The sequence below is a fragment of the Opisthorchis viverrini genome (genome assembly GCF_000715545.1).
Source record: "Opisthorchis viverrini unplaced genomic scaffold opera_v5_541, whole genome shotgun sequence".
Taxonomy (NCBI): domain Eukaryota; kingdom Metazoa; phylum Platyhelminthes; class Trematoda; order Opisthorchiida; family Opisthorchiidae; genus Opisthorchis; species Opisthorchis viverrini.
In genome coordinates this window covers 206,681-225,874 of record NW_008752195.1, presented here as the reverse complement: position 1 = coordinate 225,874, position 19,194 = coordinate 206,681, and the positions used below count along the sequence as shown (strand labels likewise).

Genomic DNA, 19,194 nt, shown 5'->3' with positions numbered 1-19,194 from the left:
CGGGTGGATGAGTGCGGGGCAATTTATTTAAGGTGATTGCCGCATCTTCATCGGAAGATGTGCCGAGTAGCAAATTATTTGAATGAAACGAAATGTCCATATACCGTGTATATGGGTGCGAGAATATTCCTACGAAGTATGCACAGCAAATCAACTCCCTTTTGAATCTAAATCCTGCTAATAACACCCGATTTGTAAGCCAAATATGGTTCACTGGCCAGTTATACGTTCAATGCTATTGGTAACGTCATTAGGCATTCGAATGCATATTAACCGATTGTGTCCAAATATTCAGATGCAGGAAACGGTGAAACACCCAACGTCCACATGTTTGTCCAGCGGCATCACGAGAGGATGATGGCGGTGCAATTTATTCGCTCCGATTGCTTCATCTTTATCCGAAAATGTGCTCACACGCTGACCATTTGAGTGACATGAATTGTCGATAAGCCGTATATATGGGTGCGAGAATACTTCTACTCAAGATGATGGTGATGATGTGGCCATCTGCTGTAAACTACGAGCAATTAACGGTAGGCAAACACCTAGTTATTTGTATTGACAGATACACTCAATGGTGATATTGGGGAGATAAATCACACGTGATGTTATAGACATCCTTTTTCATAGGTCAAACCTATCGACCGTTGTGCAACTACCTGCAAGTCTTAGGTCCATGGGCGTCCCTAAGCGGCGCCGAATTTACTTCCAAAATTTTCCGGTGCGCATAGTAGTAAACGGTCCATGTGATTTGAAAAACGTGGCGTTCGTTTTGTGCCTACAACAAAGTGGAACATTTATAACTTACCTTTCCTCGAAGATCGACCTGGGTGTAACCGGACGCGATAAGAGAGAAGGAGGAAACACAACAGGAATGAAGTCGATTTTACAGAGGGGAATAGCCCACAGATCCGTCTAATATGTGCAAATCTCACGAAAAATATTCCGATAAATAAACCCACAGATTCCGTGGATTGGACAACGACAACAACGAGCTAGACAACGATCCATTTATTAGGTAGTCTGACCAAGAATGAACGTTTGAGACATTTTCATAAGGGCATCATGCGATTCCACCATAAACACATTTCGCCCAGAAGCCTGCCTGAACGAGTGCGTTGACCGGTTGTTATCTTCTTTAAGTATATATCTTGAGAAAGTTGTTAATTTGTCGAAATATAGATAGCTCGGGTGTGCTTACTGGTGGTTGATCGGATAGCAGTTGATCTGTTCGCCGAGCTTCGCAACTGGATTGCAAACGTTTTGTCCCCAGTCGAAGAGACATCGTCAGTGCGCAGTTGAATGGGTGCTACATCCGTGTCTAGCTGGGTTTATGCAGTTTATCTGTAGAGCATTTAATATCCTGTCATGTGATTGGCTAGTTGGTGTATGCTTCTGTTGCACCATGGTAGTACCGACCGTGATTTTGCTTTGCTGCGTTGTGGTCTGTATGCCTCTTATTCCATTGGTTTGTTGGATGGCTGTTTTGGGGCGCTTCAGGTCTGTTTGCAGTCAGCCCGTTCCCGGATTGCGTGTCGTTGTGGTCTTTCTTCCTTGATTCTGCTTGGTTGAGAACGGCGTCTTCTATTTCCGGTAGTTTTCTTCCTTCAACCTGATTGTTTGTCTCATTTTTCTTTGTCCACCTCTGCGTTCTGCAGTTCCGTAATTCTTTTGTTTGCAGTCGTCGATAGACTGGATCAATTTCGATGTTTTTGTTGAAGGCCTTTCCAGTAGAGTGCCGTTCTTCCGTGAATTCACGTTCTTTCTTTGTTCTCGCTTGAGCCAATATGTGAACGGTGCTCCAGTTGAACTTGTGTTCATCTTGATCTTCGTGTACGCAGACGAGCGAAAATTGGTCGTGCATTTTGGTTGCACGTTTTTGTTCATGTATCCTGGTAGAAAGTTTTCTTCCTGTTTGTTCCACGTAGTGTTTGTCACAATCTCCGCACTGGATCTTGTACACGACGTTGATCCTCAACATTGTATCTAATCGTCCCTTTGGGTTTGATAGTGTTCTCTGTAGGGTTTTTGCAGGTTTGTGGAACACTGTCGTGTTGTTCTGTCGTAGCAAGCGTGCTGTCATTTCCGAAATATTCCTGATGTATGGAAGTGTGATCCGTTTGCCTCCCCCTTGTGATGTAGGGTTGGTCAAATTGGTTTTTCTGGGGTCCGCCAGATGAAAAGCTCTGCATGAGCGTTTCTCCTCCCTGACTTTTGACTCCGTAGTTTTGCAGTGCGTCTCAATCCACTTGAAAAGGGTCCGGATGCACCTTTGCTTGTAACAGCTGGGGTGATTGCTCTGGTGGCTGAGCCGTTGGTCTGTGTGCGTTGCCGTCCTGTAGACTTCCATCTGTAGTTGTGCGCATTTTGTAACCTCATGATGAGGACATCCAATTATGCCAGTCTCCCATCAGTTTTTTCCTCCACTGTGAATTGAATATCGTAGAAACGCTGATACTCAGTTGAGTCATTCGTTCAAATTCACTCCTTTTGATGATGACAAAAGTGTCGTCTACGTAACGGATCCATAGCTTGGGGTTTATGTCCGGAAGTACAATTCGCTCCAGTTCTTGCATTACAACTTCCGCAATAAATCCCGAACTCGGAGATCCCATCGGCGTTCCTCGTAGTTGTTCGTAGTAGTCGCCGTCGAACTCAAAATATGTGGTCAGGCGCAGGCTGAGCAATTCGCAGAAGTCTTTATTTTCCAGTGATCCATTTGGTTTGCCATATCAGTCAAGTAGTTCGGCGACAGTTACCATGGCGGTGTCCAGGTATACCGACATGCTGAACTGATTACTCATTTCATACCAGCGCCACTGCGGTGGACAATGTAAGATTAGGATGAGTGGTGTCTTTGGTCTACCAACAAGCTGGGGAGGAGTGGCCGACGAAGTAATTTACCATCAGATAAATGAAAATTACCCACATAATTGTGTACAATCAACCACAGATTTTGCCACTTGAAACACTGCTGAATTGTAGTGGTTGATTGTAAATACAGAGTGGTGTGCTTTTGGGTGAGTGAAAACAACGGCTTGCAAGCTGTTGTCAGTCGGGTATATTTTACATGAACCAAACGAGTTTAGGAGGACAAGGATGTGAGTCCTAATCTGAATTTAGTTTATCGCTTATCGAATCGTGGTGTCCCTTCGTCTTGTAATTAACAAACGTCCTCATATGTCTTTTGACGCCCAAAAGTGTGTGCGAAATAAGGACTCACTTTTATTCTTTCCCACTGAAAATTAAAAAAAAAACTTGTCAACTTACCGACATTCATACCAAGTTTGTAAGTAAGTATCTCACATTATAAAAGTTCCTTGATGATTGATGGTGGTTTTCGGATTTCGCAATTTGTCTGACTGTGTGGACAATTGAAATTCCCCAAACCACATATTTCCAATCAACTACGTGATGCGCACTTGCGGTGCAATTCGCTTAGCTGATATTTTGCCGCATGAAAGCATAATTTCCCATCAACATGTCCGATTAGTTTCAGCATTCACATCACACTACTTCCAAATGGTATTCCAGCGCGGTCTCGTAACATAATAATATGTGCATTAATTCCTCGCTCAGTCTTTCTTCATGCTACGCCGTGTGTTCATTGCATAATAAACGGGCTTATGTGAGTGACTTAACGAGCTCCGCTGCGTTGGTTCCAGTTCCCAAGTTTCTGCAATAAAAACGTATTTCAGAAAACTGTGGATTCTATGTAGTGCTGTTGTGGTGGTCAACACGAAGCGATCGTCGTTTTTGGCTATGTTACAGATGTACTGGCACAATATTGCGACCCAGAGTCAGTAGTGTGACCGTCACATTTGTGGAAGCTGCCGAACGAGTTTCAATCCTACCACAAACTGGATTTTCCATGATGAAATCAATGAGATGCACACCCCAAAACGCTTGGTTTCCTGACTGTGTGGTAGGTCCCAAATCAATCTCGAGACCAGATACCGGAATTCGAAAATCGTCCCCAAATAAATTCTACCCAAACGTAAATTTTCCCGAATAATCATGAATCGCGCGAGTGATTGTGCCATACAACACCAATTATACTCACGGCATTCGATTACATTGACTTGTTATCCGAAAAACTTCTATACATTAAATTAACAGAATCGCGCGATGATATTTCGATTGAATGACTCAGTGAATGATTGACTGCCAGAATGTCTGGTTGGCTGATTGACTGGCTGATTGAGTGTCTGACTAACAGGTTAATCGAAAATAAACAATTTTTGTAAGATGGATAAATGCGGTCTCCCCGAAGATATGTTGGACTCTTGACTTCGTATAAAGAGATCATTCAGTTGCACGAATGTCCCGTGTACTATGTTACTCGACATTGATAACTTTGGATACCATTTCAAATATTTTGTAAGTGATGCTTGATTAGGCCAGTTGATACGGCTCCTAGGTGTAATGGTTACTGCATCGGGAGCAACATACCTGAATGAAGTGGATGAATACGTGGAGCAATGATTGAATAAGACAGAAAAGCGCCATGAATTCAGACTCACCTTTGTTCTTCTTTCCTGAAAAAACGAGATATGGAAAACTCTCAACATCCCGCCTAATAGAATGAATGAATGAATGGTCTTAGAAAAATTTTTGTAAGTGTGATTCTAGTTCCAGTGTGTTTAGGAGAGCTTCCCACAAGCCTCCAGACGATTGTACTTTGCCGGGCCTACTTGCGAATATTCCCAGTAGATTTTGAGTTTTTCAGATTTTTGAAGCTATTCATTCAAATGTGCTTCAGTGCAGACAAGTTGAGTTCTCAGATGAGGTGGCCAATATACGTGAAAGATATATACGATGATGAATGAAGAGGAATGTGTCGGCCAACATAATAATTGGCCGTTGAATGGTTGAGTGAGCACATTTCTCTCTCACAGTTATGATACAAGTGGATGCAAGCTGTCGAGATTTTTGCGTTAAAGACGTTTTACTATTCGGCGGCGAAAATCCCGGTCGCGAACATTAGAAGAGATGCTTTATGGTGGAGGTGTGGTTCGAAATTGATGTCCATATTCAGGAAGTGTTAGGAAATATTGTCTTGGGTAAGGGTAGGCGGGATATACGATGCACCCTTCGGCTAGGATGAGTAGAAAACAGCTAGTTTGTTGCCCAACCTGCGATCCTGTTCCGGATTGAGGGAGGCACTTATCTTGTTGCGTACAAATCTTTCGAGCTTATTAGCTGTTTCATCTTCTCAGATTTAGCCTAACTGAAACCACTTTCGTTAGGAACATGGCCATCAGTCTAGTGAGTCTTCACACGACTATCAAAGTGATTGTGGGTGCTTTTCTTTTGTACAAAAGACATTAAAGAGTAATAAAAATCTTGCTGTCCCATTTTCAGAGAGGAAGCAGACAATGCCGAGGAGGGCAAGTTGGGTCGATAGGTAGGAAGCAATCAGTTTGAAAATAATAAGCAACCCAGTTGGATATCCCACTGCTGTGATTTTCCACATCAAGCGATCAGCATGTGAAGAAATATATATATATACCTAGATTCTTTCGGTTATCATTAGGCGACACAAGATAAATCATATGATAGGAAGCAATCAGTTTGAAAATAATAAGCAACCCAGTTGGATATCCCACTGCTGTGATTTTCCACATCAAGCGATCAGCGAGAATGTGAAGAAACAGTGTGCGACACATAAGCACATGTTGACGCTTGTCTTCTGTGTATTGTGTCAGAGCTTTAAGTGAAGAGGGAAATGACTCAATTCGGTTCGGATATTAAACGATAACCACAGTAACATGTGAGCACACACAACTGGAAAAACAATGACAACATTTGATCAGGTTAGCAACACGGACACCTCTGTGCTCACCACGCGGTGTGGTGTTCATTGGGACCTGAATTGGTCACTTGAGAATACAGTCAGAGTTGCAGGGATCTTAGGAATTCACATCAAATCAACTCACTTCCGGATCCAAATCCTGACATTAAGATCGCATTTGGACACCAAATATGGTTGAGTGGTCAGGTACGTGGTATGGTTATCAGGTAAAGCATTCGGAGACCAAGCATTCAGACGCACGCAAATGGGAAAGACGAAATTTCCATAGGTCAACGAGTTTGACCGACGGCATCCCGAGAGGATGAGTGCGATTCAATTTATTCAAGCTGAATGCCATATCTTTGTTCGATGGACACCGAGCAGCAAATGATTTGAGTGAAATGAATTGTCAATATACCGTATATTTGGGTGCTCAATGTGATGGTGATCATGTGTACATCCGCTGCTATCTACGAGAGATTTACGGTATGGTAACTCATAGTTACTTGAATGACAGACACATACACATTTGATATTAGGGAGATAAAACACCCATGATGGTGTGGACACCCTCGTACATACATCAGCCCAATCAACCACTGCACACCTACTTTCAAGTCTTTGGTTCGGAGAGATTCCTACAGAGGCCCCGGTCTTACTTCCTCAAGTTTCCGGTGTGCAACGCAGCGAATAGTCAACTTGATTGCAAAAGCCCAGCGTTGGTTTTATGCGAGCTACACACTGGAACATTTATAACTCACCTTTCTTCGAAGATCGACCTAGGTGTAACCAGACGCGATAAGGGAGACAGACGAAACACGTTAGGAACGAAGTCGACAGTACGAAGAGTAATGGCCCACAGACACGCCTAGTTCGTACGCAGCTCACACAAAATATTCTGGTAAATCGGCCCGCAGATTCGAGGGATTTGACAGGAATAACGAGTTGGACAACGATTCACTGACCAGGAACGAACGGTTGAGACATTTTCAAAAGGGCATCATGCGATTCCTACATAACAAAATTTGCCGCAGCAGCGTGCGGAACGAGTTAATGTGGACATGAGATAAATGAAAGTTACCCTCATCGTGGTGGTCTTATTATCATTTGTTTGTATAGAGCATGGTCACAAGCATAAATTTAACGCAAGTGATGATTGCAAAACACTAACAGTAGAATATGTGGCGAAAGAAAGAAATGCCAAGAACAGTTCCAGTCTGATGAGAAGAATGCTAGAGTATGTAAAATTTTTGATGTAGAAACACACGCCTACACACTTGCAACCTAAGATAGGACAAATAATGTTGAATGCTCATCAAGATTCGCAAATCAGTCACAAAGTGCCTGTCATGGTGGGTCTGGTGGGAGATCAAATGAGAAAAATCAACACTGAACGCCCAGTCCAACACAAAATTGTCATATGTACACCGAAAGATCACTATGGCAGCGAAACACAACTCACTGACTGCGACCTTAGGACATCTCAGGCCGATAACAGCCTTAGCGCATTGAGGAAAGTAGATCCCCCGATAAGAGATGATCATCGGTTGGTGAACCAAAATGTCGACATCACAACCGATTGCTTGTAAGGCTGGGATTACGGCGATGGAAAATTCATCAGTGTCTTACTTCTGCTTCTCCCCATTCCACACAGTCACTCCGCGCCCATCCGAGACTATGCTGATGTCTATTACATTTGATCGGCGATCACGAACAGCGATTCGGTCAGGTTTGATGAAGGATGTCGAAGTAGGTGCTCTCAACTCCTCGAAGACGGTGTATCCCCATCGATGGAGACGTTTTGCGATTTCCCTTACAACCCGATTATGACGAGCACATCTGGCATCATGCGTGAACCAGCAGGATTGTAAACTATGCACCAAACCCTCCGGTTGGCCACAGTTTCCACGACATAAGATCGTCTGGCCACCATGACAATGCCGAGCGCTTCTAACTCCCGTCCTGAGCAGCTTGCATCGGAGCTGGATACTGCGGATGAACATCCGAGGAAACACTCGTTCTGGGAATACGAGCTATCGACTCGAGCGAGGCGAAGCGACCAACTCTCGTAACCCGCGACCATCAACGCTGGTATGCAGACTGTCACCCCAAGCAGCCACCAGCTCTTCCCTGGTGGTTACGCATGCACCATGGACTCGGATCGGAGGGCTGAGATCCCGAACAATTTCGCCAAATGCGGATTCGTTGACCACATTGCGTAGTACTCCGCACTGAGTTGAGAGGATCTTTTCCATACGCGTTTTCCGCTGCATCGGGATTGTTGCACTCAGACTTGGGATACCGATTTCCCCATGTTGTTTACCGGCGTGGATGTAGCTGATCGGGGTGTCCTTCAGTAGACGTAGCCAGCCGAAAATATATAGCCTGATCTAGTTTTTCCAATCTTTTGAGCGTGTTCCGGTGAACTTGGCCGAGCATGAACGAACGTGTCAGCCTCGGTATCGGTAGTTCCTCGTGATATCCATTCTTTGATGCGGCTTCAATGGGGCACGCGTCAAGTCTTCGAGTATTTTGGGCGGTTGCTGTCGGTGGTTGAGGATCCCCTTCCCCTAGTAATTGAAGGGAACGCCAAAATAATTTACGGTGTCTGTCGGTGTCAGAGAAGTGATAAGTTCTTCGGCTGAAGCGAAGTGGTTCGACTGAGACTGCTGTTGCTGTTTCCTGTCCCCACAAATAACCATCAATTTCGTATTTCGGGTGCTTATTTTCATTACAGCTCTTCCCCCTCGACCGCAGCAGCTTGAAGCTTCTCTTCAAGGCGTGCCTGACCTTCTGCACACACGTCTCAGTCGTCAGCAAAGGCGAAACCATCAGCTAAAATGTTAGGGTCTGGTATCCCAGTTGCGGCATCGACAATCCAGGAACCTCTCCCATCGCCATGATGAATTATAATGGGGAGAGTGGATCCCTTCTCTCACACCTCACACCTCCGTGGCAATGAAACTCGGAACTGGAGAACACTGCTACGGCATTCTCATAGGACTGCGCGAATTATGGAACTGGAGGTGACGATTCTTCCATCGCCCCGGCAGATCTGACGATTGTGTCATGCGAAACCGAATCAAACGCTTTCGAGATATCCAAAAACGTCAAGCTGCGGTTAGAAGCATTCGACGTAGAGTGACAAAGCAGGGCATGCAACGGCGATTTGGCTTCCAAACAGCCGTCTTGATGCAGAAATGCAACCTTAAATAAGTGAAGTTGCAATCTACGACTCCAGCGATTATCAAGCACCTTAGGGAACCTACGGACAAGAATGTATGATCTGGTTGATCTGGTGAAATCGGACTTGGGACCTTCGTAACTGGAGTTATACGGTAATAAGTGTAAGTAAAAATACCTAGCGTGCAAGTTATGATTAAACCGGCGGAGCATCCTGGGTTTGAACATTACAGCTCTTCCCCCTCGACCGCAGCAGCTTGAAGCTTCTCTTCAAGGCGTGCCTGACCTTCTGCACACACGACCTAGTCGTCGGCGAAAGCAAAACCATCTACTAAGGTGTCATGGAATTGGTATCCCAGTTGCGGCATCGACAATCCAGGAACCTCTCCCATCGCCATGATGAATTATAATGGGGAGAGTGGATCCCTTCTCTCACACCTCACACCTCCGTGGCAATGAAACTCGGAACTGGAGAACACTGCTACGGCATTCTCATAGGACTGCGCGAATTATGGAACTGGAGGTGACGATTCTTCCATCGCCCCGGCAGATCTGACGATTGTGTCATGCGAAACCGAATCAAACGCTTTCGAGATATCCAAAAACGTCAAGCTGCGGTTAGAAGCATTCGACGTAGAGTGACAAAGCAGGGCATGCAACGGCGATTTGGCTTCCAAACAGCCGTCTTGATGCAGAAATGCAACCTTAAATAAGTGAAGTTGCAATCTACGACTCCAGCGATTATCAAGCACCTTAGGGAACCTACGGACAAGAATGTATGATCTGGTTGATCTGGTGAAATCGGACTTGGGACCTTCGTAACTGGAGTTATACGGTAATAAGTGTAAGTAAAAATACCTAGCGTGCAAGTTATGATTAAACCGGCGGAGCATCCTGGGTTTGAACCCGTCCAGGCACATTAAATGGATCGTACGGCCGACTTCTTCGCCAGTAATTGGCAAGATCAAGCTCCGGTAGGATGGTAATACTGGGCAACTTGGTCGGCTATACGCGTGTTTCGGAGCTGAGAGCACTTGTTTCCGATACTGCTCGGCATCCGGATGTAGGCCACAGTTGCCTTTGTATAAATCCCTACATGACACATCGAGCACAGCAGGCGCTGCATGTTTCCGTCTTTGGTGGTATAGGGTCTGAATGGCGGCGTAGTTGGCCCGGCGGATCTGCTCTCGGTTGACCGAGTTCCGATGGGCTAACTGACGGCGACGTCGGGATACAGTTTTACACGTGTGTGTGGAAATGTCATGGAGGCGTGGAGGTCCAGAAGCGACAGGACTTGCTCCAGTGTCATGATGCCAAAATGCAACCCTCAGGCAAATGCCAGAAGGTCAACACTAGCAAGCGAACGGTCAGCGTGGGATTCCAAGAGTGACGCGGCGCAATCCACGGTTGGTTTAAACTAGACGCTGTAGTCATCGGCTTCAGACGAATAGGCCGTCAGTTGGCCGATAATTTGGTCCAAGATGCGTAACAGCGATTGTGATTATTGCTGCGGCCGGCAGGTCCTGGAATACTTCACTCGGCCAAGCCTACCCGCATTATGCTGGATGGTGTGTGCGTGCCGGCGATGTTGGCTTAGATCAATCTTCGTCGGGAAAAGTGGGAGCAATCAGCGAAGGCCAATTGGGCAACCATGCTCGGTCCGAAACTCTCATTGTCGTGAACTCGATGGTGGGCTAGCAAGCCAGCATCCGATTAGAAGCACTTGCCACATTCATCACACGAGATCCAAACTTGTCTCTCCTGTGTACTGGTTGGAACTGGTGCAGAGGTGTCAGATGATTCGTGGTATAAATAATCCAAAGTTACCACCACATTGAAACCAAACATGGTAGCTAGCCCTCTCCGGTGTTGTCGAAATTTTAGCTCACCCAGAATGACGTCCAGACTACCCGGTCAACACCACGAGGAGGTGGTTCAGCTCGCCTACATGGTTTGCTACTTGAACCACTGCTGAATTGTAGTGGTTGATTTTAAAGCCAAAGTGGTTTGCTCTTGGATGTGTGAGAACAACCGATTGCAAGGCGTTGTCAGCCGTGGTCTAATCGGGTATATTACACTTGAACCAAACGGGTTTAGGAGGACATGGATGCGAGTCCTCACCTAAATTTTGTTCATTGTTTATCGAGTCTGGGTGTGACGGTGAATACTACTGATGAAGTATTCGAGGAGTGTCTTCTCGTAAATCCGCTTCGAGTCTTTTGAAAAGTGAGACCTATTACGGAATATGTGGCGTCGCTTCGTAGCGTTTGCGTGTAGTTTTGTGACAGTCAATGAATATCCAGCATAGTTCAGGAAGAGGCGTCCAAGCAGAAGATGGATGTTCAGATGAATTTGCGAGGGTTAAGGTCATCTCGCGAAAGACTCATTCGATGCAATCGATCCCCGGGAAATTGCCCTTTGTCAGCGATTCACGTATTCACACCAAAAGCGTACAACCAAAACGCATTTGCTTGTTCTCAGTGATAATTTTGTCGACGAGTAGAGATGGCAATTTCGACCTGAGAATCATTACCATTCATTGAATATTTTGTGGATGTCTGTATGTGAATGCACATACGTGCACGCAATGCCACGGTGCAATCAATAAGATTCACAGAGCAGAATCCTGCCTACTACAATCTATTGGTGTAAATCAATGGGGAATACTGTAGTCAGTATGCCTGCTTCCTGTTAGGTTGTCAGGCAAGGGCCACGATGAGAATTCACTCTGAACCCACGAACTATGGGGACAGGATCACACTGATTCCTCGCGTTCAATGAACCGACATACTGCAAATTGAGCAACCCTACAAGCTGTCATTTCAGTGGCCGCACGGGACAGATCTATCCTCGTTCATGCGATACTGCCGGATTATATCTACGGGGTTCAACAAATACTCATGAGCGTTTGCGTGATTTCGCGCTCCTCTGATGGGCAATCTCAGTGTCCTTTGGACATCCCCTGACGGGAGTTTAGAGGCTCTCGCCGACTTGTATTCAAACGATATAACCCAGTTGAATAATCTCTAACAACATTCTGTTTCTCACACCTGCCTTTGTTAAGGTTATTTCGCTGCGCTCAATTTAACACTGGAGGGTCTCCTCGAGTGTTGCGATTTCGATCAGCAAGGATATCGCTCATTGGTCGTTTTGACATATTTTCAATTCAGACACTCATTGTATCTTTCACTGATTCCACAGAGTAAACAGAGTAGAAATCATACAACCAAGTGTTGGCAATGTACACACTCAGTCCTTCGTCTTCTCTATTACAGAATTACGCATAATGTTCAACAAAGCGCACAACAGTACATGGAACATAAACTTACGGCTTTTCATTCCCCCTGGAAAACAGAAAGGCCTATTTATGAACATCCGCACCGAGCTTCCAATAAGATTTCTGTAATTATAAACGTTGCTTGATGATTGATGGTGGTTTTCGGATTTCGCAATTTGTCTGACTGTGTGGACAATTGAAATTCCCCAAACCACATATTTCCAATCAACTACGTGATGCGCACTTGCGGTGCAATTCGCTTAGCTGATATTTTGCCGCATGAAAGCATAATTTCCCATCAACATGTCCGATTAGTTTCAGCATTCACATCACACTACTTCCAAATGGTATTCCAGCGCGGTCTCGTAACATAATAATATGTGCATTAATTCCTCGCTCAGTCTTTCTTCATGCTACGCCGTGTGTTCATTGCATAATAAACGGGCTTATGTGAGTGACTTAACGAGCTCCGCTGCGTTGGTTCCAGTTCCCAAGTTTCTGCAATAAAAACGTATTTCAGAAAACTGTGGATTCTATGTAGTGCTGTTGTGGTGGTCAACACGAAGCGATCGTCGTTTTTGGCTATGTTACAGATGTACTGGCACAATATTGCGACCCAGAGTCAGTAGTGTGACCGTCACATTTGTGGGGACATTTGTGGAAGCTGCCGAACGAGTTTCAATCCTACCACAAACTGGATTTTCCATGATGAAATCAATGAGATGCACACCCCAAAACGCTTGGTTTCCTGACTGTGTGGTAGGTCCCAAATCAATCTCGAGACCAGATACCGGAATTCGAAAATCGTCCCCAAATAAATTCTACCCAAACGTAAATTTTCCCGAATAATCATGAATCGCGCGAGTGATTGTGCCATACAACACCAATTATACTCACGGCATTCGATTACATTGACTTGTTATCCGAAAAACTTCTATACATTAAATTAACAGAATCGCGCGATGATATTTCGATTGAATGACTCAGTGAATGATTGACTGCCAGAATGTCTGGTTGGCTGATTGACTGGCTGATTGAGTGTCTGACTAACAGGTTAATCGAAAATAAACAATTTTTGTAAGATGGATAAATGCGGTCTCCCCGAAGATATGTTGGACTCTTGACTTCGTATAAAGAGATCATTCAGTTGCACGAATGTCCCGTGTACTATGTTACTCGACATTGATAACTTTGGATACCATTTCAAATATTTTGTAAGTGATGCTTGATTAGGCCAGTTGATACGGCTCCTAGGTGTAATGGTTACTGCATCGGGAGCAACATACCTGAATGAAGTGGATGAATACGTGGAGCAATGATTGAATAAGACAGAAAAGCGCCATGAATTCAGACTCACCTTTGTTCTTCTTTCCTGAAAAAACGAGATATGGAAAACTCTCAACATCCCGCCTAATAGAATGAATGAATGAATGGTCTTAGAAAAATTTTGTAAGTGTGATTCTAGTTCCAGTGTGTTTAGGAGAGCTTCCCACAAGCCTCCAGACGATTGTACTTTGCCGGGCCTACTTGCGAATATTCCCAGTAGATTTTGAGTTTTTCAGATTTTTGAAGCTATTCATTCAAATGTGCTTCAGTGCAGACAAGTTGAGTTCTCAGATGAGGTGGCCAATATACGTGAAAGATATATACGATGATGAATGAAGAGGAATGTGTCGGCCAACATAATAATTGGCCGTTGAATGGTTGAGTGAGCACATTTCTCTCTCACAGTTATGATACAAGTGGATGCAAGCTGTCGAGATTTTTGCGTTAAAGACGTTTTACTATTCGGCGGCGAAAATCCCGGTCGCGAACATTAGAAGAGATGCTTTATGGTGGAGGTGTGGTTCGAAATTGATGTCCATATTCAGGAAGTGTTAGGAAATATTGTCTTGGGTAAGGGTAGGCGGGATATACGATGCACCCTTCGGCTAGGATGAGTAGAAAACAGCTAGTTTGTTGCCCAATCTGCGAGCCTGTTCAGGATTGAGGGAGGCACTTATCTTGTTGCGTACAAATCTTTCGAGCTTATTAGCTGTTTCATCTTCTCAGATTTAGCCTAACTGAAACCACTTTCGTTAGGAACATGGCCATCAGTCTAGTGAGTCTTCACACGACTATCAAAGTGATTGTGGGTTATTTGCTTTTGTACAAAAGACATTAAAGAGTAATAAAAATCTTGCTGTCCCATTTTCAGAGAGGAAGCAGACAATGCCGAGGAGGAGAGAGCAAGTTGGGTAGTGACGTCGCCTAATGGCAATCCTCCAATCCATCAAAATATTGAGGGCAGTGTGATGTAATAACGCAATCACTNGGGCATGCAACAGCGATGTGGCTTCCAAACAGCCGTCTCGATGCAGAAGTGCAAACTGAAGAGAGGGCAGTTGCAATCTACGACTCCAGCGATCAGCAAGCACCTTATGGAAGCAACGGACAAGAATGGATGACACGGAGATCGGTCTCAGTTGATCAGGTGAAGTCGGATGTGGGACCTTCGTAATTGGAGAAATGCGGGCTCAACACATATGTGTGGGCAACCCACATTTAATGTGTGTGAGTTGAACTACCTAGGGAGCACGTTATCATTGGACCGGCGGAGTATCCTGTGTATGAGCTTGTGCACACATGGGGACGAATTGCCCATTAAATGGATCGTACGGCGGCTTTCTCGCCTGTAATTGGCTCAGTGAAGGTCCAGTCGGATGGTACTACCATGCGACTTGGCCGGCTATCCGCGTGTTTTGGAGCTGAGAAGGCTTGTTTCCAATACTGCTGGACGTCTACATGTCGTTCGCAGTTACATTTGTATAAATCCTTCCATGACACATCGAGCACAGCTGACGCTGCAAATTTCCGAATTTGATGGTATAGGGTATGACTGGCTGCGTAGTAAGCTCGACGGATCTGCAGACCGGGATCCGATGGGAATCACAAAGCAGGGTCCTGCATACTATCTTCTGTCGGTGTAAATCGCTGGTGAAAACTGTTGTCAGTATGCCTGCTTCCTGTTAGGTTGTCAGGCAAGGGCCACGATGAGAATTCACTCTGAACCCACGAACTATGGGGACAGGATCACACTGATTCCTCGCGTTCAATGAACCGACATACTGCAAATTGAGCAACCCTACAAGCTGTCATTTCAGTGGCCGCACGGGACAGATCTATCCTCGTTCATGCGATACTGCCGGATTATATCTACGGGGTTCAACAAATACTCATGAGCGTTTGCGTGATTTCGCGCTCCTCTGATGGGCAATCTCAGTGTCCTTTGGACATCCCCTGACGGGAGTTTAGAGGCTCTCGCCGACTTGTATTCAAACGATATAACCCAGTTGAATAATCTCTAACAACATTCTGTTTCTCACACCTGCCTTTGTTAAGGTTATTTCGCTGCGCTCAATTTAACACTGAAGGGTCTCCTCGAGTGTTGCGATTTCGATCAGCAAGGATATCGCTCATTGGTCGTTTTGACATAATTTCAATTCAGACACTCATTGTATCTTTCACTGATTCCACAGAGTAAACAGAGTAGAAATCATACAACCAAGTGTTGGCAATGTACACACTCAGTCCTTCGTCTTCTCTATTACAGAATTACGCATAATGTTCAACAAAGCGCACAACAGTACATGGAACATAAACTTACGGCTTTTCATTCCCCCTGGAAAACAGAAAGGCCTATTTATGAACATCCGCACCGAGCTTCCAATAAGATTTCTGTAATTATAAACGTTGCTTGATGATTGATGGTGGTTTTCGGATTTCGCAATTTGTCTGACTGTGTGGACAATTGAAATTCCCCAAACCACATATTTCCAATCAACTACATGATGCGCACTTGCGGTGCACTTCGCTTAGCTGATATTTTGCCGCATGAAAGCATAATTTCCCATCAACATGTCCGATTAGTTTCAGCATTCACATCACACTACTTCCAAATGGTATTCCAGCGCGGTCTCGTAACATAATAATATGTGCATTAATTCCTCGCTCAGTCTTTCTTCATGCTACGCCGTGTGTTCATTGCATAATAAGCGGGCTTCTGTGGGTGACTTAACGAGCTCCGCTGCGTTGGTTCCAGTTCCCAAGTTTCTGCAATAAAAACGTATTTCAGAAAACTGTAGATTCTATGTAGTGCTGTGGTGGTGGTCAACACGATGGAATCAACACTAAGCGAACACGTAGCTCTCGAACGTGAGTAGGCAGGCTGGACGAATTGTGGAATGTAGTCTTGATGTTTCTTCTTTAGTGTTATGTAGTGCTGTTGTGGTGGTCAACACGATGGGATCAACACTAAGCGAACACGAAGCTCTCGAACGTGAGTAGGCAGGCTGGACGAATTGTGGAATGTAGTCTTGATGTTTCTTTCTTTAGTGTTGTTCTGGTTTTCTCATCACTGATTGATAAGTTGAAGTTTACTTTTCGAGTTTCACTCTGGACATTAACCTGTCAAGCCATTCAAATGCACATGGGCAGTAACACGCCAGAATTTTGCGTTTGTGTATTAGAGCATTTTTTTTGCACAACCGCAGGAAAATATGAGGGTTGAGTAGGTTTTGCCAGAGGGCCCCAGATCCCATTTCATCGTTTAAACATGTGAGTTGGCAAGGCCTACCATGCTCTCACTCAATTATCCAACGTTAGTTATTTTGCTTTGTTTGTGTGTAAGTCTGCTTACACCCAGTGTTGTGCAGACGGTGGTAGTGACTAGTAGGGCCAGTCAATGAAAGAGCCATAATTTGAGTTTTGTTGTAACCTCTCGGGTAGCCAGTGACTGCGAAATATCTGGGCCTCTGTTTATGTATACGAAAGTGTTTGGTAAGTGAGGGCTGATGCCGGCTTATGCATGAAATGTGACCAATGCATAACAGAGCGAAACAAGTGCAGACGTGACTTGCCAACGAACTATCATCATAGAAGATGAAGAAACTGTAGAAAGATTGCATGTCCCTCCGCTAGTTTGAATTTCTCAGATGCTGGTTCGGTTATTCCATCAACAGGAGATCATCAACATGAAAACAACCCGACTTCCATAGTAATGCGAATTGGGCCATTGGATTTAATTGTTGCTATGATGAAACGTAAGGCGACCCTACCATGTATGTTAGGTCCCCTGACTGGTCAACGGGTTCCACCCAAAAACACACATAACCACCCAGCCGACGAAACACACCATCGAGATCATTTCACATCCAGGTTCTCCTTGACATACCATCTCCAAATTTCTTTTATTCTTCACGGAGAAACCTACACATCTCGTGGAATATTCTGTCAAAATCAACAGAAATAACTTGTTTCAGTGTAAGGATGGTAATCCCTTGATGCGTCTTCCAGCCAAGTTGGGTGCAGCTTTTGTTTCAGTACTGATGTGACTGATTTCACACGACTTCCATTCTTTGTCAACGCTTTCCCTGAATGATTTGAGGTCACATGAGCCACATCGCACTACCAGCCCAATTACTCTACTGTTTTCAGTTTTGAAGCAACATACTTGTAGATTATCGGGTGGTCGCGGATAACTAAAATTCACGTTAGGTTATGGGTGTTGAACCCGATATTATTCATCTGCTTGCCAACCGGGCCGTCTGCTGAACTCGCGCCGAAGATTTAGGGTGCGATGCAGAGCAGTTAAAATTGCATAATTTGCCTGTGTACATTCTATACATCATATTACTTAGCTCTTAAATGTGTCCGACTAATGAGGCTGTCTCATGACTTAGAGGTGAATATGGGGCAGTGTGCATGCCTCAGTGCATTCACTTAGCGTGGACTTCTGCTCCCACAATGTACAACTCACGGTGAGCACTCGAAATTCATTTGAACCGTAAAAGTGAATACCTACCTGTATTTCTGCAGAAGGATTCACTCTTGCCGTACAAGGATATTTCCTGCCCACATGGGCAATAAAACTAGCCTCATTCTGTAGCGCAATCCCGAAGAGTTATTCTCTCATCCGGTCTCACGACGCCTTACGGCATTGAACAGTCCTGTTCAGACTTAAGAAACCTTACGAAGTTCAAACGACGTCCGTATCCAAATGCATTTGTGAATACATGCGAATGCTGGACATACTATCCGTGTTTGCGAAGGCTAGATAGGTTTAGCCAACTTTCAAAAAGTTCTCTATGGGTTCCACCACTGCATGTGGTTCCATTTAGCTTGACTTCAGTTAGTAATCACTGTCTGAATATTGCGGCATTCACAAACTATCATGTACACCGAAATATGCAAATGACTCACCAGCCTTTGACCGAGAGCCTATGTAACGGGCGAATCGTCGTCAAGATTAGACTTTCATATAAAACGAAAGTATGATTCTAAGCCTGGTGGTGTCGTGATGGAATCAAAAATACACACAAATCAAAACGCTTGGTTGCGTGAATATGAGGTAGGTCACAAAACCATCTCGAGACTAAAAACTCGAATTTGAAAATCAGTCACAGTTAAATTGTATTCGACCGTAAGTTTGTGCCGAATAGTCATGAGTCTCGCAAGTGATTAGTGCAATATAGTGCTAACTATAGTCTCGGCCTTCGATTTCATTGACCCGTAGCTGGACACACCGCAGAACTTTTCGATTGACTCAGGGCCTGGATGGATGACTGGCTGATTGTCAAACTGTACGACTGCCTAGCTGATCAACTGTCTGACAAACTAACTGGCCGATGAAGGGACTGGCTGACTGGTTAATTAGAAATAATAAATTTTATAAATTTGACGAAATGAGTTTCTTTCGATAATTTGTTAGACTGTTGGTTTGGAATGGAGATGTCATATAATTGCATTAGGAGCTTGTTCGGAATTTTAATCGACACTAACATCTCCAATAAACATTTTGAACAATTTGCATTTGATGTTAAAGTAGTTACAGTAGCCTAGATGATCAGCTTTCGAGGAATAATGGATATTGTGTTTCTAGCAATATACTTAAAAGAAATAT

The 19,194-nt window shown here is 44.5% G+C and overlaps 1 protein-coding gene across 1 annotated transcript; it reads left to right on the top strand.

Moving 5' to 3' along the window:
* Positions 1-14,956: 14,956 nt before the first annotated feature.
* On the top strand, positions 14,957-19,033 carry T265_11616 (hypothetical protein; the record flags this gene model as incomplete). The annotated part of the gene is made up of 2 exons (XM_009178316.1): positions 14,957-15,219; positions 19,003-19,033. The coding sequence occupies 2 exons, from the start codon at positions 14,957-14,959 to the stop codon at positions 19,031-19,033; spliced, it is 294 nt and encodes a 97-aa protein (XP_009176580.1).
* Positions 19,034-19,194: the final 161 nt, after the last annotated feature.